Genomic DNA, 21,392 nt, shown 5'->3' on the forward strand with positions numbered 1-21,392 from the left:
TGTCAGGTGACAGGATCTCATCAGTGCGTCTGGACGAGGTCACAGGTCAAAGGTGACCACACAGAGGAACACGTTACCTTGGCCAGCACATGCTTGTCTTTGATGATGTATTCGTACGTGGTGATCAGCACGTTGAACTTGCCGCTGCGCAGCTGTGGGACGAAGGCTCTTCTAGCAGCAGGAGATCCCTGAACACACACCATCACATGATCAAACCAGCGCTTGGGTTCGTGGGAGGACTGCTAGCAAAAGAAGCTCACAACATGAATTTGACCATTTACTTTTAATTTCTTAAAACATTTACAGTCATTACAAGCAACTTAAACATAAGAAACATCATACGTACTTGCAGAACACAGGCATAATATAAACTAAAGTGACACTACTGTCTTCAGTATTTTACAACATTATGAATTTTACAACATTAATTAAGTTATTTTCATGTTTGCCTGCTGACATTGATTCTGATTCACACTGATTCACATTTACTCCAGATCATGTCTCTGTGTGTCTCACCTTGTAGGAGACTTTGACGACAGACGGCGCCCACTTATCAAACTCATAGACCCAGTTGGACAGAGTCCTGTCAGAGAATCACAGTGTTCATCAAACACACACAGAAGAATGAAAGCTGATATAAAAACAGGCTGAGCGACTGACGAGAGCGGCACGATGATGAGGTAGGGTCCGTTCAGACGCTTGTTCTCCATCAGGTACGTGATGAGCGCGATGGTTTGGATGGTTTTGCCCAAACCCATCTCATCCGCCAGGATCCCGTTCAGATTGTTGTTATAGAGAGACACCAGCCACTCCAGACCCTTGATCTGTGGAGAAAGTCAAAACGTCACACGTTCAACATGTTGCTGGGTTTTGTTTCATGTGTCTGTAATCTCTTTGTTTGGATTGTTTTATAAGGATTGGATTGATTTATTTTTGTGATGCCAAGAGCTCTCTTAGTTCTCTCTTAAAGAGATCATGACATAAGTAATAACATTTTCCATTATATTTTGGCATTTCAGAGGTCTTTGTACCATTAAAACATCCTGCAAGTTTCATAGCTTAAAACCTCCTCCTCATTATAAATCAAGCTCCAGAAATGGCTCATTTGGATCCGAGTGCAGAGTGATGTCACTCGTTTGCAGTCGTTTGCATAAACTTGATTAAACACTTGGTCAGCTGAATGCGAGTGTAGGAGCCATGTTTATTATCTTACTGAATTTTTCTATATGTTCATTTGTATATCAGTTTGCTGCTATATTGTTAATGTGGTTAATTTCTCTGAGTGTTCCCCCTCTATAGGTGTAATGGGAAAAAGGTTTAAAAGGATATGCCACCCCTGACAGGAGGGGGGCGCTGGTGCACATGGAGCTAAGATGGAATGGTGCAACAAGCCTGCAATTAGCCTTTGAGTTGTTTGTTTGTTTTATGTTGCAATTCAAATTCATTTTGGTTTAATAAACTTTAGTTATTGTTTGGAACTTCAACAAGCATTTCTGCATCTATTCATGGTGCTTTGCACATGTCAGATTATTGCATCAACACCTCCCACAGTGGCAAAGAAACAAGGGACAAAATTGGAAAGTTGAGGCTTGTTTTCACCACTACGGTGAGCATTGTGTAAAAGCAAATATAAATCACAATCACTGCACTGTCTTTCTGTCGTCAGGACAAATGCAGTGAAGGAACGCTCGCTTTGACGCGTTTGATTTAAACAGCTTGTTCATGTCTTTGTACAGATATCAGAAGTTTCCCAGCGTAATAATAAGTGGATAGTGTATTTGTAATGGTGTCCCGGATTGTGTAGGAGGATTTTGTTTTGTAATCGAAGCACAGTGTCATGGAGAGTCACAAAGAATTATCTATTGAAAGATGAAGCCATAAGTATATGATTTCATAATGATTTGTCTAAAAATGATCAATTTATTCTGATCATGTTGTAAAAACACTCCCATGCAATAGTGAGGTGTTGATATTGTTTCCTATGCAGATGTTAGCCAATGACAACTTTGTCTGATTACTGAAGAGCCTTAAAAATCCTGCCCCTTAAAACAGATAGTTTAAGACAAAGGTTTCAGAAAAAATATAATTTTTACACAATTAATTAATAATAATAATTTTTTTTAATCAGATACCGGTGATTGAGTAACCCATGTCAGTCATCTGGTAATGTTGAAAGTGTTAGTTGGATGACTGGTAAGAGCTCAGAATGACCTGGTATTGCTTGAGTTGACCGTTGATTAGCAAAGACGACTGTTTGTCCACCCGCTCAGTGACCGCATGAGCCACGGCGTAATACGACTGCAACCCACGAGCAAACACTGCGCTGCCGTACTCATCATCCACGTCCTGTTTAGCATGCCTGCAGACACACACACACACACACACACACACAGGTTTAGACTGCAGCACTGAGAGTGTAAGCTGAGCCTGCAGGTGTGTGTGAGTTTGTCCTACTCTATAATGTGACGGGCGTCCACTTCAGACACGTCCTCACTGTCCGGGTCAGGAATCTTCTTCTTCTCTTCTGCAGGAGTTTGTGACTGCATCAGCTGAGGAGCTTCCTCATCCTCTTCCTGTCAGGAAACAATCATAGAAGGTATTTAATGAATCTGGTTCTCTCAGTTTAATCTGGTATGGTCAGAAAGCAGCTGTAGGAACCTCATCCTCCTCCGACCCAGAATCCTCGCTGTCTGACCGCGGAGCGACCTCGTAACTGAAGAGAGAGAGAGAGAGAGAGAGTGGAGATGATTGAATCATTAGCAGCACAGATGATCAACTGTCCTCTTACCCAGGGTTCATCTCCAGCCACGTGTCCAGCTGTCCAGCTTTAGGAGCATCCTCTCCGGTCAGAATCTTCCCACTGTCCACGTGGATCACCTTCACTGGAAGATCACTCATCTGACTCGTCTCATCCAGAGGCTGCAAACATCATCATCATCATCCTCATCCTCATCCTCATCCTCATCCTCCTCATCATCATCATCATCATCCTCATCCTCATCATCATCCTCATCCTCCTCATCATCATCATCCTCATGATCATCAGTGCAGCACAGACTTTCCTGACATTCACTACTAAACAGAAGAAAGTCTTTTGGGTTTGAAAGATGTGAGGGTTAGTAAATGATGATAGATTGATCATGTTTGAGAAACTATAATAGGACTGTGTCCAAATATCTTAAATGGTATCAGCATGACTGAAGAAGCGGTTAACAATCAGAGTATATATATTCACTTCTAATTTGAGCACACAGCATTGTGTGATAGAGTTCAGTTGAATTATCTGGGCCCGTCATTTATCAACAATGCATAGAAAAGGTGCAATATTTTGTCCTATGAAAAAAATAATTTATTGAATGTGTTTACGTGGTTCTTATGCACACCAATAATCTTTTTTGATAAATCTCACATGCTCACATTTTTTGTCATTAATCACTTACCCTCACATCGTTCCAAACCCGTAAAAGCTTTGTTCATTTTCGGAACACAATTTAAGATATTTTGGATGAAAACCGGGAGGCTAGTGACTGTCTCATAGACTGCCAAGTACCTTACGCTGCCAAGGTCCAGAAAAGTATGAAAAGCATCGTCAGAATAGTCCATCTGCCATCAGTGGTTCGACCGCAACGTTATGAAGTGACGAGAACACTTTTTGTATGCGACGAAAACAAAAATAACGACTTTATTCAACAATTTGTCTTGTGTCTCTTCCCACCACTTAAGCACCATTTTGGAGAATGTGAGCTCTTCTGTGTCCGCCACGCCAAAAAAAAATCACTTTATTTAGATTTTTTCCCCAGGAAACAAGACTAAATATCTTATTTCTTTTTGCTTATATAGTAAATACACCTTAAGTTAAGATTTTTTTTTTTTAGGGTTAGGGACACAGGAAACAGGCAGCGGCACTTTCTGTTTTTAGTATCACAATTCAACCCCTAGATTCTCTGTGTAAGCATGCTCAGAGGTGTACTTATAACACACATTCCTACTTTTAAGTACAAGTTTGTAGATCCCACACTTGCGTGAAACTGTTCTTACACACTCATTACACACACATCTGTGCATACTCACTGTTGTTAAATGAGGGCTCTGGATATAATCACACTTCACATCCTTGAACCCACCTCTCCATCGGGCCCCAGGGCCCCCGACTGGCCCTCTGCGTTCTCCAGCTTCTTCTTCTTCCTCTTCTTCTTCTTCTTCTCTTTCAGGGCCTGCACAGCTTTATGAGCGCGGACCAGCTCCGTCAGATTAGCCACGTACTCATCTGTCTGCTGCAGAAGATACGCCAGACGCTTGTCCTTCTTCTGGTCAATCAGCTTCCTGTAACCCTCCTCATCCTCAGCCTGCAGCACAAACACACACAACACACACCAGCTACACACCTGACCTCAGGTTTGTTTTCTGGAAGGGGTAGGTTTAGGTGTAGGGCGATAGAAAATACAGTTTGTACAGAATAAAAACCATTACGCCTATGGAGAGTCCCCATTTAGATAGCTAAGTAAACGTGTGTGAGTGTGTGTGTGTGTGTGAGTGTGTGTGTGTGTGTGTGTGTACCATCAGGCGTCTCATTCGCTCTTTCTCGATGCGCTCATTCTCTTTCTTCTGCTCGCGCTCAGTGTTGGCGTGGTATGTGGCCACAGCTTTGGTCAGTTTCTGGATCTTCGCGGTGATGGACCGATGGTACTCCTTGAAGTCTTTGGCGTGCTGCAGGATGCTGTTGAGATATTCCTGCAGAGCAATGAATCATGGGAATTATCAGAGTGACTGAAGTGTGCTCCAAACGTCTGAGAACACTTGTGGAAATGTTTTTTATTTTGCATTCTCCTGCAATTTAATAACAAATATTTCATTACTAGTATATAAGATCAGCATCACAATAGGAGTGAGTGCAGAAGGAAGATGGACGGGAGATTCTGCAGCACTGGAGCATCATCTAAACCTGATCATGATGTTCTCCAGCAGGATCGCAGATGATCCACGGAGCATCTTGAGCTTCACTGGAAGAACCACATGAGCACTGATTATTTGATTAAGTCACTTAGAAATAAGGCTAAATCTGATAAATATTGTGTTTGTTTTACATCATAACTTTTCTTTTAATATCATAAAATGATCTTCTTATTTGTAGGTTTAAATGAGATTTTTCCAGTGTGCTCTCAGACGTTTGGAGGAATCAGAGATCCGCTGTGAATGTGCTAGAGCTGCTTGCCTGGTGTTTCTGCCTGCGTTTGCGTTCCTGTTCGATCTTCTGCTGTTTCTCTAGTTTCTCTGTGATTCGCGCCTCACGTAAGGACTGTCTCTTATTGCGCTTGTAGCCCTTTGAGTCCAGGGAGGTTTCTAAGGCCGTGTCGCGTCTCATGCAAACCACCACCTCCTGACGCAGCTGTGAAGACAGACAGATGAACATCAGAGCGCTATAGCAGAGGACGTTCAACAGATGCACTGAGGAGGTGGACTGATGTGGATCACAGCATCAGTCCGTGTTCATCACCTGTCTCTGGAAGTTGAGCAGTCGGAGTGCTTTGAGCTCAATCGTGGCTTTGGTGTGCAGATCTCCAGCCAGAGACCCTGGAAGATTCTCCAGCTCCTGAATACGGTGAGTGATACGAGCTTCCAGTCTGCAGAGAGACAAGGCATCAGAAGTCCTGGAACCAGTCGCAGTGACACCTGAGCCTGGGTAGAAGGCATCAGTGGCCAATTTGTGCCGGAAAAACTTGTTTTTTTTTTTTTGTTTTGTTTTTTTTTGTTTACCAACTATCACCAACAATCCTGAATACATGCAGTGAGCGTAATCTCTGTACCTGTATTAACTCTTTGGGGGAAGTCGTGGCCTGATGGTTAGAGGGTTGGACTCCCAATCGAAGGGTTGTGAGTTCTAGTCTCGGGGCGGACGGAATTGTGGGTGGGTGGGGGTAGTGCATGAACAGCTCATCATTGAATTCATTAATGTCTTCATCCAGCTCAGTTCAGTTTAAATAGTATCTGTTCTGTTATGAAATGTGAAAGTAGTTCATAAAGTCATTACTTCTGTCATGTTGGGAAATGTCAAAACCTGTTGATGCTTAATTTTTCGTTAATTTAGCCACTGTATTGAATAAATAATTGGGGTTATGTTTGTTTTCTTCTAACAGAGACTAAAAGTTATCAGATCTAGCAGTTTTTAATGCTTTTCTGTAGGATAGGTTACTTTCCCGCCAAGCAATACGAAATACCTCTAGTTTTGTTTTCCTCCAGCTGCGCTCCATTTTTCGGGCTGCTCTCTTTAGGGTGCGAGTCATTATACCATGGTGTCAAACTGTTTTCCTTAACCTTCCTTGCGCATAAAGAAGCAACTGTATCTAAAATGCTAGAAAAGAGAGTCTATAGTTTCAGTATACAGTAAGCAGTACAAGCATCACAGGGGATTTAACATTTAAAATTAAATTAAATTACCCTCTAATACTGAAAATATTTGTATAAATTGTAGCAAAACCTCCCCCTTTACCTTTTGGACGTGGCTTATGTCGATAAAAGGGATCTTTGGGGGAAGACTCATTTGAAATAATGTAATCAACAGGTTTTAGCCAGGTTTCTGTCAAACAGAGCACATCTATATTATGATCAGTGATCATATCATTTACAAAAAGTGCTTTTGTAGAAAGGGATCTGATATTCAGCAAGCCAAGCTTTATCATTTCTTTATCTGTATAACATCGTTTTTTTATTTGTTGAACATCAATTATATTGTTACTCTTAACTTGGTTTGGACATTTTTTGTATTTTGTAGTTTGGGGAACAGACACAGTCTCTATAGTGTGATATCTAGGTGAAAGAGTCTCTATGTGCTGAGAATTAACTGACCTCTGTGACGGGAGGCAGCTAGCAGACGGTCGGTTTAGCCCAGGGGTGCCCAAACCTGGTCCTGGCGATCGACTATCCTGCAAAGTTTGGCTTCAACCCTAATCAAACACACCTGCCTTTAATTTTTAAGTGAGCCTGAAGACCTTAATTGGTTGCTTCAGGTGTGTTTGATTAGGATTGGAGCTAAACTTTGCAGGACAGTCGATCGCCAGGAACAGGGTTGGGCACACCTGGTTTAGCCAGTCTGTCTGCTTCCTGACCTGGGCCCCAGTTAGTCAAGTATAAACACTAAGACTATTTGCCATATTTCTAGAGAGAAGAGTAGCGCCACCCCAGGAGGGATGAAGACCATCGCTTTTAAACAGGTCAGGTCTGCCCCAAAAGCTCGTCCAATTGTCTATGAAACCTATGTTATTCTGTGGGCACCACTTAGACATCCAGCCATTGAGTGATGACAATCTGCTATGCATCTCGTCACCACGGCAAGCAGGGAGGGGACCAGAGCATATTACAGTGTCTGACATCGTGCTTGCAAGTTCACACACCTCTTTAAAGAGCACTTTCGTCAGGTTTCTCAGTGGGTGCATCACTGAGTGGGGAGAACCTGTTTAATGTTTTTATCAGAACCGAAAAATGTTTTGATCCACGACTATGCCGCCTCACAGTCACCCAGTTGCCCTGCTGCAATGGGGCTATAGCCAGAACTGAACAGTGTACTCCCTGACCTAGTCGCATCCAAAGCCATATCAACAGCCCTCACATTTTTTCTGTCCTCAATGAAAGTTTGGATGATAGATAGAAACGTGGATGGAAACGTGAATGCCAAGCTAAACGGCTAACGAATGCTAACGTGCTGTAGGCGTACTGCACTCGCAATTAAAAAAATTTTTAATCGAACAGTCAGATTAGTCAGATTAGATTTATAGATAATATTGGATATATGGTGGGAATTAAGTTTATATTTGATCACTTTAGACAACAGAGAGCGGAGATACAATCACAAACCACTCTACAGCACGCAGGAGAAACAATAATGTACAGTATGTGGAAAATAATGTGTTTTTTAACCTTAAACTGCATAAACACATTAAATTACACCAAATACACAAAAATAATGTTCTTTTTAGCAAACGTCATATGACCCCCTTTAAGAAATCATCTCAGTGCAGGTTAACTAGAAGCCTGAAAAAGCGTTGTTTATTTTGGTTTACAGGAGGCTGGTGTAACGAACAGAGGTGGAAGTGTTTGTTTGTTCTCTGGCTGTGGTTCTGTCAGGGTTAGGGCTCACCGGTACTCTCTCTCCTGCAGGATCTCCACCGGATCCAGACCGCAGGGCTTCTGAATGGGTGTGATGTGGTTCTGCTTCTGGTGCAGTGGCACCATGGTGGTGGATTGAGACTGATGGGCCAGGTGTCCTGGAGACTGGGTCTGTGGTGGCATGACCGGAGACGCAGCGGGCGGCACAGACGGTGGTGCGGGAGAGGGACGTCCAGTGGGCTGCGGCGGCATCAGCTTCTGAGGAGCATTGGAGGGGGTCGCTGCATTGACCAGAGGACCTGCCACATGGACACACATCATCACAGACTGCTTTACCTGAAGATGTTCAGCCATCACTCACTGCATGGATGCGCTCTTACCTTCATGCCATGGTTTCGGGGGCCCGTTGTGGTTCTGGCCCTGAACACCAGCCGGGACTCCGGAAGGTCCAGGAGGAGGCATGTTGGGTCCCACTAACCCTGCGGAGCAACCGGAACAAACTAACCCTTTACTAAAGTCACCACAGACGAGTGCAGCTCCACTGACTGTTCAACACACCTCTACTCCATCATTCAGAAACACACTCAATCTGAATTAGGAGCGACGTTACACACAGAATTTGAATTGTGACTTTAAGGACCTAGAAATTAAATCAAATGAAATAATATATTTTTTTAAATATACAGTTTTTAATTATACCATCATTGAAGCATTTTAAGAATTGAAGCGGTGGTTGATTGCGCTTTTTAAATTTAGTTAGTTTGATGTTGCTGTTTAAAGCTTAAACGATATTTGTAAAGTTACGGCACTGAAAGTTAAATGGATAGGAGATAATGTCTTTTTTTTTTAATTGTAAAATGCCTACAATTATGATTGGTAGGGACTACAATGAGCTTCTCAAACCCTGCAAATAACATAAACCCTGGCCCCGGGAATAAATGGGATGAGGCTATGTTGCCTGGCTTTTCCACCGGAGCACATGCAACTATTGCCCGTAATGGTGACGTTTCCGGACAACATGCAATATGGGAACGTCATATCACAATACGCTGAGCCAGCTAACTGATCTAAGCTCATTGTGTATTTAAGAGAGAGTGGCATAACAGAAACCAGTTAGGTTAGGGTTGGGTGTCATTTAAACGGTCAACCGGGATTTATATATAAAATGACGGAAATCATAATATTACATCTCTTTTCTTTGCAAAGGAATGAGTAAGCAGAAAGCTTGAATCGACAAGATTTAGAAACAAGTGCAAACAATCAACTACCATACATTTCACCCCTTCAAATGTGTGAACAATGCGAATCAAGTTAGGAATTTTACATCACACTTCAAGCTAGCCCGTCGGGCAGGGCAGTGATATATTTTGGAGTCCTACTGGAAAACAACATTGGGCTAGCGATTTTACGATCCCTGCACCTCAGATCTATCCAGTTTGTGAACCATTGCTTTCTACACTGGTTTCGTTCAACAAAATAAATGATCATTTTAAAAGATTGACTCAAAAGAATCATCTGAAGTGAAGTGACATTCAGCCAAGTATGGTGACCCATACTCAGAATTTGTGCTCTGCATTTAACCCATCCGAAATGCGCGCGCGCGCGCGCACACACACACACAGAGCAGTGGGCAGCCATTTATGCTGCGGCGCCCGGGGAGCAGTTGGGGGTTCAGTGTCTTGCTCAAGTGCACCTAAGTCGTGGTATTGAAGGTGGAGAGAGAGTTGTTCATGCACTCCCCCCACCCACAATTCCGTCCGGCCCGAGACTAGAACTCACAACCCTTCTATTGGGAGTCCAACCCTCTAACCATTAGGCCACGACTTCCCACACGAACCGGATCATGAACTTGTATTACAGAGTTAAAGATGATCTATTATTGAACATTTCGAATAAATAAAGACTTCATCTGTAAAGCACATAAAGCTATCATTTGAGTTTATAAACTTCTATATCATGCAAAGTGTGAGTTCTAGGAGAATGTTTGTATCGTGATGAAGCATGTCGCTTACTAAGAGTTGCTAAATGAGTAGATGCTGCTTGCAGGTAGGTACGTAGGAACAGTTGCCCTATTGTTTAAAATCCCCAAACTGTATACTTAAATATTAAATTAATAAATGGCATCAAAACAGGGGTGGATGCGTTATGATGTGGTGGGCTGCTGTGGGCCAGAAAGTCCAGGGCCACTTTTTGGTCCCAATCCACCCCTGCAGTGTCACGTACGGTGATACAAGAAGCACGGGAGGGATCCAAATGCAGGTAAAAGATTTTATTGAGGGGCAATCCAAAAGAGTTAACAGTCCAGGCAGGGTCAAAACCAAAAAATCCAAAAACATAAAAACAAAAACAATAACACACGGGAAGAGCAGACTCTGGAAAGTATCATACATACGACAAGGACTCCGTGACAAAGACTCAGACAGACCGGGTATAAATACACAGAAGGATAATGGGGAAACTGGAGACAGGTGGGGGAACAATCAATTAACTAAAACAAGGAGGAAGGTGACCAAATAAGGGAACAGGAAGTGATAAGATGACAGACATCGTAGGGAACGGAGGACACCTAGTGGACACCCAGGGAACACAACTCAGACACTGTGACATGCAGTCAACCACCCCTTTAATAATGATATTAATAATCAATACTTGAAAAGCCACTAACATACAATGAATGATGTCAATTTTAAACAATGTCACAACATTTACATTGGATTAATGACATTTCTCAGCTGTGCGACCAATTTAATTAAATTCAAATTAATTCAAATAAATAAATTCTTCAATTAGCCCAACCCTGCACTCTGTAACCAGTGAAATATTACAGTACGTACCATGTGAGCAGATGAGGAAACGCATTATCAGTGATTGATTGTGTGTGTGTGTGTGTGTGTGTGCGTGTTTGTGTGTGTGTTAGGAGAGTCAGATGTGCTCACCATGTCCTCGGCTGAAGCCGGTGATCGCTCCTCCACCGGGCGGCAGGCTGATCAGAGACGGACCCTGGGGCATCCCTGGCATGGGACGCTTGCCCTGCACTGCCATCTGCAGGTGTTCTGGGAGCGGCTGCCCGCGAGCTAGCATCTTATAGGCCATGATCTGTGCTCGCAGCTGGTGCAGCTGGCTCTGGTTGAAGGGTGTCGGAGCGGAGGAGCTGCTGGAGCCCGGGGCTGCACTTTGGCTTCCCGGACGGTTCTGCTGCAAGAGGGCCTGGCTGTCCACACTGTCCAGTGAACCAGAGGTGGACAGGAGAGGACCTGACGGAGGCCCACTGGTAGACACAGGACTGGACATGTGCTCTGAAGATCCCAGCGGAGATGGGTATCCTGCAGGAGACACACAGCAGTAACACATCGCTTCTTTTAAGGAGGTAACAGAGAGGATTTTGTTTTGCTAATAATGTATAAATACTACATATACAGCAGATATTGCTTTTGTGAATTGACAGTCATCACTTCTAACAGAGTTAGGGTTGAGGGAACACATACCACTGGATAAAACTCATCTATACATAATACAGTTTGTTTGTATTTTGATCATTTCTGGATCATTTTTTAAGATTAAATGTGAATATTTAGATCTTGGTGAATGTAAATGGATAAAGGTAACAACTAATTATTATATGTGTATTTAACTGTTTTTAAAAGTTACAGTATTACTATAGGAGATGCACAGTAGACACAAAGTAAATAAATTAGGGTTAGAATTAAATTAATTTATTTCAGTAATTCAGTTCAAATTGTGAAACTTGTGTATTAAATAAATTCATTGCCCACAGACTGAAGTAGTTTAAGTCTTTGATTCTTTTAATTGAGATGATTTTGTCTCACATTTAACAAGAACCCACCATTTCACCTTCTCAACAAATTAGAATATGGTGACATGCCAATCAGTTAATCAACTCAAAACACCTGCAAAAGGTTCCTGAGCCTTCAAAATGGTCTCTCAGTTTGGTTCACTAGGCTACACAATCATGGGGAAGACTGCTAGCATACTGCGGGAGGTCAGGGCCACGGAAAATCGTGCTATAAAGCGATTTAGAAATCGCGCACGCTCAAATAGTTATTTTATGGCTATTTCGATTAATCACACAGCCCTAGAATGAACTGACAATGAACAGAAAATAAATGGGACTGGCACCGCTTCAGCAAAACTGAAACCCAGTTCCATGCAGAGCTCGGCAGCGGGTAGACAGTGAGCGGAGCAAGCAGTCAGGAGGAAGCATACCGACAGCCATTTATGCATGTTTGAATTTGTTGTTCTGTAGCATGTGCAGCAAAAATATCTAAGATAAACGGTTTATTCTTAAACCAATCAGTGAGCTCCAATAGTGGAAGCATATAAGAGTTAAAACAATTTTTTTGTTATTTAATTATGTATATGAAATGATGTTATGTTATGACTTAGACATTTTTACATATATTAACAATAATATTATTTATTTTAATAGGAATTGGCGGCCCACCTGCAATAAATCAATTAATGTATTAAAACAAAAACAACAAACAACAATGAGAATGTTGTTGTTTAAAAAGCTTTTATTAATGATTCACATTTAAGCATTTTGATATATCATTGGAAAACAAATTATATATTTTCTCTGATCTCAGAACAACAGGTGCATCTCAATTAATTAGAATGTTGTGGAAAAGTTACTTTTTTTCAGTAATTCAACTCAAATTGTGTATTTTATTTATATGTATTAAATAAATTAAATGCACACACTGAAGTACTTTGAGACTTTGGTTCTTGGCTCACATTTAACAAAAACCCACCAATTCACAATCTCAACAAATTAAAATACTTCATAAGACCAATAAAAAATGTAAAAAAAAGGCTTTCTGTAAAGTATGTTGATTTACTGTACATGTACTCAATACTTCGTAGATGCTCCTTTTGCTTTAATTACTGACTCAGTTCAGCGTGGCATGGAGGTGATCAGTGGCTCTGCTGAGGTGGTCTGGAAGCTCAGGTTTCTTTGACCGTGTTCTTCAGCTCATCTGCATTGTTTGGTCTCTTGTTTCTCATCTTCCTCTTGACAATAGCCCATAGATTCTCTCTGGGGTTCAGGTCTGGTGACCAACACCATGGGCATTTAACCAACTTTTGGTGCTTTTGGCAGTGTGGGTAGGTGTTAAATCCTGCTGGAAAATGAGCATCTTCAAAAAAGCTGGTCAGCAGAAGGAAGCATGAAGTATTTCATGGTAAACGGGTGCAGTGACTTTGGTTTTCAAAAAACACAATGGACCAACACCAGCAGATGACATTGCACCCCAAATCATCACAGACTGTGGAAACTTAACACTGGACTTCAAGCAACTTGTGCTTTGAGCTTCTCCACCCTTCCTCCAGACTCTGGGACATTGGTTTCCAAATGAAACACAAAACTTGCTCTCATCTGAAAAGAGGACTTTGGACACTGGGCAACAGTCCAGTTCTTCTTCTCCTGAGCCCAGGTAAGACTCCTCTGATGTTGTGTGTGGTTCAGTAAATCTCTTGACTCGTCTGTGTGTGGTGCTCTTGATGCCTTGACCCCAGCCTCAGTCCATTCCTTGTGAAGTTCACTCAAATTCTTGAATATATTTTGCTTGACAATCCTCATAAGGCTGCGGTTCTCTTGGCTGGTTGTGCATCTTTTTCTTCTACACCTTTTCCTTCCACTCAACTTTCTGTTAACATGCTTGGATACAGCACTCTGTGAACAGCTTCTTTGGCAATGAATGTTTGTGTCTTACCCTCCTTGTGAAGGGTGTCAATGATTGTCTTCTGGACAACTGTCAGATCAGCAGTCCAGGCCCGTCGTGACAAGGCAGGCAAACCAAGCAATTGCTTGGGGCCCCGAGCTGGCCTGGGGCCCCAAGACAACAACTGGTTAAGAATAAAATGCAACGACACTGTGTGAGCACCCCTTTGATCGTCAATGCAGTGAAGTATAATAACACTGTTATCGGGATCCCCCTCAAGGGGCCCCTCTCAGTAGTCGCTGACAGCAGCCAACACGTGATCTCTGCTGCCGGCAAAATACAAAACCTCCTCGGCAGTCATGAAGCAGAATTATGCTTCAGGAAGCCAGAAGAGAAAGGAAGAGGAGGATAAGAAAAAAACAAGATAGTGGTAAGTGATAAATTACACTGGATAAAATAGCTCTACTTGTCATTCTTGTACAAATGGTGTAATTTTGCAGCAGGTAGGCTAGCAAAAATATGTTTATGTTAGCTACCTGCCTGACGGCAAATGCTGCTTGTAACGAACAGTAAGTGCAACTTTTTTTTTTTGAACGGAAGGAATATGGTTTCTGTAATATGTTTTTAACGGGATAAGGAAGACGCAGAACAGAAATCACATACTCCAAGGAGTCAGTAGTGTTTTGATTTGAGAGCACGGGCAAATGTAAAGAGAACGTCGTGGCGTGTGTCCGTTGCAAGATAGAGCTGGTATACCACAACTAGGGCCCTACGATTTCGTCAAAATAAAAGTTCTGTTTTAGACAAGTATTTGCTAGAGATGTATTACTGTTGTTCAGCAGAATGTACATAGTCTACTACTAAAAAAAAAAATCAAACCTTTGTAAGGTTTAATCACACAAAATGTCTTCCATGTTTTATTTTTAATAGTAAATCCCCTTTGTTTACCAAAAAGTTAAGTTTGCTTAATTTTCAATAATTAAAATATAAATTAAATTAATGTTTTTTGTTTAATGTTTAATGTGCATCTCAGAAAATGCTTTATTTAAAACCCCAACCAATGGGACTTAAATGCACTTAATTCATCTTTCAACTTTGTCATTGTTCACACCACAAGTACAGACAGAGAAACAATGGGTAATATATACATGTTTATTTTTGATGTATCCATTGCATTCTATGCATTTAAAAAAAAATAATAATAATAAAAAAAAGGAAACTTAGTTGTTCATTTTAAGAGACCCAGGAGTCTTATTTTCTCTTGCATAATTAATATTGCACTTTAATTAAGCAAAAACATATTTTATCCGATTACTCGATTAATCAATGGAATTTTTGGTAGAATACTCGATTACTTAAATATTCGATAGCTACAGCCCTAGATGAAAGTGGCCCAGCAGATAGCATGCTATACTATTCCACCGTGATAATCTATTTACCAAATGGGGGTTAGGAAAACCACACAATAAATTCAGTGCATCAAACATTAGCTTAGGATGTTTTTAAGCATTGGTAGTGAAAGCAGCTGCCTGCATCCGTTCCCTTCTAATATCAAAATATAGAAATGCTAACATATCTTTAAGTTTTTGGTAAACTTTATAATACGTAAAAATACTGTTTGCTAACAGTTAAATGACCATTAACTAAAGATTAATTAACTATCAGTTTACCATCTATTAATGATTGTTATTATAAAGTGTCTACCATCTAACTTAGCTAGCAACTATGGTTTTGGGAAACGCACCCCTGAGCTGTTAATAGTGACCTCTTTCAATATGCTAACAGTGAAATGGTAAAACGTACTTCACAGGTAATTTCAGATTTTTTTTTCAATTATTTTCTCAGCTACACCATCAACTTCATCCTCATCATCAACAGATGCTTCACTTCTCAGTGCTCTATAGTTATAGCTGATATCCTGCACAGCCCAGAGTTTAAACTGATAAGTGTGTGCTGTCATATTATTAGAAAAAAAAACAGTGCAAATCACTATTGAATTCCCACCAAACTATATATTTGCACTGTAAACCTTTTTTATTTATATAAAGTGTGGGTGAACTTAAACTGTATGGCTATGCTGTGGTTCCTGTAGGCTTTGCGTGTGTGTGGGGATGGGGGGGCCTCTATGTCCATTTTGCTTGGGGCCCCCAAATTCCTTCAAATGGCCCTGATGCTATCCAATCCGAACAGAATGCATTGCGGCTAGCGGAGAACAGAACAGACTGGGCATACGCCTAACTCCAGGTTCACACACTGACTGTGATGCGCCTTGTTTCCGAGCCCATGTTAACGGATCAGAGCGTTCACACTGCACACAATACTCACACATACTGTATACGCACTGCAGACGGAGTATACGTGTGAACCTGTATAATGTATAACAAATCTATTTAAACACCTGAGGCACCGCTACGATTAATGAGCTCTATGAACAATGTATGAAAAAAAAAAAGTCCCTAGACACAGGATTTATTTATTTATGTTTTTTGCCATATGTCTATTTTGTTACACCATTACTATAGTGATTATTTTGACTTATGTTTGTTCTAGAGATGTTACAACTTTTTGATAAAGCTCTAATTGGTTTTCTTTTGGAAATATGTTTAAAATTCATCCTGAATGCATTTATGACTGTAAAGCATATCTGTGTCAAAATCAAAATCATGATTAAAATCTAAATCGCGATAGATTTTTTATTTTTTTTTGTCCATATCGCACAGCCATAGTACATTCAATAAATACAGTTAACAATCTAGCTTCTGAGTACTAAGTTATTAACCCAACATTAGGGTCAGTTCATTTTTTTGTAATGGGCCGCGGAAACATATGTGTGTGGTTGTGTGGGCCGCGAGTTGAAAAAGGATAGGACCCACTGCATTAGATAGTTAAAATAACTACAAACTCATAATTTCGTCAACTCCATCAGATAAATATTTTGATAATATTTCACTATGATATTTTATTTTTGTTGAGGAATTGTCGGCTAACATGAGAATGTGTTTTGTAATGTTAAAAACATCTGGATTGCTGTTAATAATAAAGTTTATATTATATTACAGATTTTGAAAAAAGCACATTTTGATAAAAATGAGAAAAGTTGGGAGGTTGCATCAAAGCAAAGGTCAGTAGCTTAGTACATATAAGATAGATTGATCAGTCTGCTGCTGGTGAGCATGAGGTGCGTTACCTTGCGAGTGCTGGTCCATCGGGCTCCCTGGACGGGTCATCCCACTGTGACCGGCCCTCATCGGAACCACCTTCATCTGACTGAAGCGAGCGTCTTCTGAAAGGTTCTCCTCCACTGGCTGTAGGACAAATACAGACATTAATAGAGATATGAGCTCATCTACTGGGTTTAGGGTTGGGTCAGACCTCCACCTTGTGCATCTGGTGCAGACTCTCCTGGCTGTATCCCACAGACGCTTGCGGAGGAAAGGAGAGTCCTGTGGAAGTGGCTGGTCCAGGACTGGGGCCCATCATGCTGTGTGAGGATCCAGGGGACAGTCCGGACCCCAGCACGACCCCTGGAGATGGACCTGGACCAGGCGAGGGCCCCGGACAGGGTGTGCCTCCTAACGAGGGCTCCGGGGTGGACATGCCACAGACTCAGCCTGCATTCAAGGTTTAGGAAAGAACATTTGTGCCCATTAAAATCTGATTTATGAACTATAACCATAAAATAACGTCTGCTTTGTCTCTCTATATAAGCACAATTTATTTATATTACTAGACTTTTCTTAAGGGACTTTTTTCTCTTCCAAAACAATGCTTTTGAATCTAAATTGTGTGTGTGTGTGTGTGTGTGTGTGTGTGTTTTCATGTCATTTTATTTAATATTTGTATCTATTTCACACAAGACAATTCACTATGCAAATTCCCACTTCGAGATTGCATTAGTTTCAATGACTTTCCCAGGCCTGGGAACCTCCGTTTGTAAAAGGACTGTATTGTCCAGGTCTTCCGTGTTACATGATGATGCTGATAATGATGAGGCAGGAGAAGAAGGCTTCGTCAGAGTCGGATGATGGAAACATCAAACAGCGGCTCGTTTTGGGAAAATCAGCCAAGCATGCACATTTGACAGGAGAATAAAATGTCGTCTGCAGGGATCCTCCGCCGAACATCTGCACGCGTCGGTGCTCGCGTCGGAACCGGAGTCACAGCGACGCAGCGCGAGAGAAATCATGACGCACGCAGCGCCAGACACTGATGATGTGCTGGAGCTCACACTGCACACATCGACACGATCATAATTCCTTGCGTATTTAATCACACTTACCCTCAATATAATAAACGAACTCGAGCCGGTGGGGTTGATTACCGAGCAGCGGATTCCGTTCATTCGGTCTGAGCTCGTGTACGGAGCGCCGAGGCGGACACCGACAGAGAGACAGCCAACGAGATTGCTTTTCTAAATGATAAAAGATACATTCTATATATAAACTGTGTTTTGTTATTGATGTTTTTCTTTCAATGTTTTGGGTATTGTAACAACTTATGTTTATTTTGACCAGGATAAACACTATCTGTCTACAAACAAAATACATTTCACCGTCAGCAGTGTTGGGAAGGTTACTTTGAAAATGTAACAGTTTACAGGTTACAAGTTACAAGTTACCCTATCTAAAATGTAATAAGTAGTGTAACTATTTCAGTTACTTTATCAAAGTAATGAAACGGATTACATTTGATTACTTTTTGAGTACTTTTCTAAATGTATAATGTTTTTTTTTCAAACTTTTTTTATTAGAAGCAGCATGTAATAACAGGGATACATCAACAATAGACAACAGGGGTACAACTACAACAGTAAATGATACCTGAATGTACACATATAAATAATAATAATCAAAAGATTTATACAAAAAACAAATAATAATAATAATAAATAAAAAATAAAATAAAAATAAAAGCAAAGAAGTCTTCACATTTTTTCCTTTTTTAAGTCAAGCATAAAAATGACAACACTACATATTATATGTATACAAATAATTATATGTCCCTATTTACCCTCTCGTGTGTGGTTCGTTAATCCTTGTTATGCAAACTTCTTGAGATTGGGCTCCATCTTGCCTCAAAAATATTTAGCTGAAGTCTAAGGGAATAAGTTATTTGTTCCATCCCATAAATCTCTCTGACTCTTTGGAGCCACTGTTCATGTGTGGGCGGTTCCAGCTTAAGCCATTTGGACGTGATACATTTCAGAGCTGCTGCAAATAAGTAGTTCAATCTCCTTTCCTTCACACCCTCAGGTATTGCCCCTAAAATAGCCACCACTGGGTCAAAAGGGATATCAATGTTAAATATATCTTTAAGAGCTCTCCTCTTCCCAAAATGGTTTCAGCTTTGGGCAAGACCAAAAGATGTGAGTATGGTCGCCTTGTTGTGCACCACAGTTCCTCCAGCATTCACTAGAAAGTCCTGCTCCCATCTTTGACACAATTTGTGGAGTGTGGAAATATCTAGTAATAATCTTCCATTTAAACTATTTCCATGTGTTTGAATTAGTCACCCTGTGAGCCTCTAGACATACATCTGACCAATCCTCTTGAGTGATCGCCTGTTGTGTTTCAACCTCCCATCGTTCTTTATAAAGCAAAGAGTAACTTGTGTGACCCGTCAGCATACTCTGATATAGTTTAGATATAACCCTCTTATCGGTGTTCCCCATTCGTATATTCATCAATATTTTCTCTATTTTGTTTGGGTTAGCAATCCCCTCCCAGTCTTTGTGTTTTGTAATGAAATCTCTAATTTGTAGATATCTATAAAAGTCTACTTTCGGTATGTTAAATTCTCTTTGCAATTGTTCGAATGACTTAAAATGGCCTTTACTAATGAACTGATGTATAAAGTTGAGTCCATAATTTATCCATTTTTTAAAACCTAAGTCTAATTCAAATGGTAAAAATGTTTTTATTGTACTTATACTAGATAAAGGGGAGATGGAATGAGTAAATTTCAATGATGATTGTACTTTATTCCATATTTGTAAAGTAATTTTTGTCCATTTACCTAATACCATTTTGTCAGCATTAGCCCTTACAAAAGGAGGTGAGGTCAAGGGGTATTGACAGAGACTTTCCTCTATGTTCAGCCAGTGTGTGTTGGTGTTATCCTTCAACCACGTCTCAATTGGTTTTAGCTGTGCTGCCCAATAATAATATTTAAAATGTGGGAGGCACACTCCTCCATCGGTTTTCATAAGCTGTAAGGTTTTGTACTTAATTCTTGGCCTCTGCCCTGCCCAAATAAATTTAGAAATCTGTTTATCTAATTTGGCAAATACATTATTTGGAATTTCTATGGGTAACATTTGAAAGGGGTAAAGAAGTCTAGGTAGTATATTCATTCGTGGAGAGATAGGGGAAACGCTGACCACCGTTGCAGATCTTCATAGATGCATTTAAGTAATTTAGGGTAGTTTGCTACATATAGGTTTTGCAATAAGGGGGTTATAAAGATCCCCAGATATTTGATGCCCTCTTTGGGCCATTTAAAGCCACTCAATTTTATAACCCTCTCAGAAATTTGGCCTCCGATATTCAGAGCTTCAGTTTTGTCTAAATTTATTCTATACCCTGAATAGTATCCCAACTTGGTGATTAGTTTTTTAAGTTGAGGTATTGTCAATTGAGGGTTTGATAAGTAGAGTAGGACATCATCGGCGTATAATGAGATTTTATGCTCCTCTCCACCTATCACAATGCCCTTTATGACAGCGCTTTCTCTTATGAGCTGGGCAAGAGGTTCTATGCTTATGGCAAATAATAATGGGGACAGTGCACATCCCTGTCTACACCCCCGCTCTAATTTGAATGCTACTGATTTATGACCATTAACTCTAGTTAAAGCTTGTGGATTAGAGTACAAAGTTTGTATCCATTTAAGAAAGTTAGGTCCAAAATTAAATCTCTTCATGGTATGAAACAGGAACTGCCAAGACACTCGATCAAAAGCTTTATATGCATCCAGTGAAATAATTGCAATCTTTTCTGTTTTATGTTCTGAGTAATTGACTATGTTTAATAGTCTACGTATGTTATCACCATAATATCTTCCTTTTATAAAACCGGTTTGATCTGGATTTATAATATGGGTAGACATTTGATTTAATCGCTGAGATAAGATTGTTGTCAATATACGAAGATCTCTGTTTAATAAAGAAATTGGCCTATACGACTGGCATAATGTTGGGTCCTTTCCTTCCTTATGTATAACAATTATTGTTGCGTCATTCCATGACAGAGCCAGGACACCTGTTTCTAATGCTGCATGATATGCATTTAGTAAAAGTGGGGAAATAGCTTCTCTGAAGACTTTATAGAATTCGTTTGAATAACCGTCTGGGCCTGGGCTTTTGTTATTTTTAAGTCTTGAGATTGTTTCAAGAATCTCCTCTTCTGTAATAGGTCTTTCTAATTCAGATCTCATAGAATCAGTTAACTGTGGTAGTTGTATATTCCCTAAGAACCCTTTTAGTTCTTCATCAATTCTATCTTACACGAAAGTAATGTATTAAGTTCTCTACGTACATCAAGCAACTCATCTAATACTACCTTTGTCGGGGCCTGTTTATGTTGTTGTTCTAATTTAGTAATGGTATTCTCT

At 40.6% G+C, this 21,392-nt stretch overlaps 1 protein-coding gene across 2 annotated transcripts in view; it reads right to left on the reverse strand.

The window, feature by feature from the left end:
• The window catches only part of LOC113090186 (transcription activator BRG1-like), a 36,600-nt gene extending 18,186 nt beyond the window's left edge, over positions 1-18,414 (reverse strand). Inside the window, exons 1-17 of one of the 2 annotated variants that reach the window (XM_026256189.1) lie at positions 18,061-18,414; positions 17,160-17,392; positions 16,969-17,086; positions 11,037-11,423; positions 8,481-8,579; positions 8,132-8,399; positions 5,495-5,621; positions 5,213-5,386; positions 4,558-4,731; positions 4,125-4,346; positions 2,789-2,919; positions 2,659-2,713; positions 2,455-2,573; positions 2,212-2,359; positions 661-824; positions 517-583; positions 78-188 (exon numbers count right to left, since the gene is read on the reverse strand). In XM_026256189.1, the coding sequence (XP_026111974.1) occupies positions 78-188; positions 517-583; positions 661-824; positions 2,212-2,359; positions 2,455-2,573; positions 2,659-2,713; positions 2,789-2,919; positions 4,125-4,346; positions 4,558-4,731; positions 5,213-5,386; positions 5,495-5,621; positions 8,132-8,399; positions 8,481-8,579; positions 11,037-11,423; positions 16,969-17,086; positions 17,160-17,378 (2,583 nt within the window). In that variant the 5' untranslated portion in view covers positions 17,379-17,392; positions 18,061-18,414. Of the gene's footprint in view, positions 1-77; positions 189-516; positions 584-660; positions 825-2,211; positions 2,360-2,454; positions 2,574-2,658; positions 2,714-2,788; positions 2,920-4,124; positions 4,347-4,557; positions 4,732-5,212; positions 5,387-5,494; positions 5,622-8,131; positions 8,400-8,480; positions 8,580-11,036; positions 11,424-16,968; positions 17,087-17,159 lie in introns of both variants that reach the window. The other variant, XM_026256184.1, reaches the window with a different exon arrangement.
• Between the last annotated feature and the right edge of the window lie 2,978 nt (positions 18,415-21,392).

This window comes from Carassius auratus, chromosome 6 (genome assembly GCF_003368295.1).
Source record: "Carassius auratus strain Wakin chromosome 6, ASM336829v1, whole genome shotgun sequence".
NCBI lineage: Eukaryota > Metazoa > Chordata > Actinopteri > Cypriniformes > Cyprinidae > Carassius > Carassius auratus.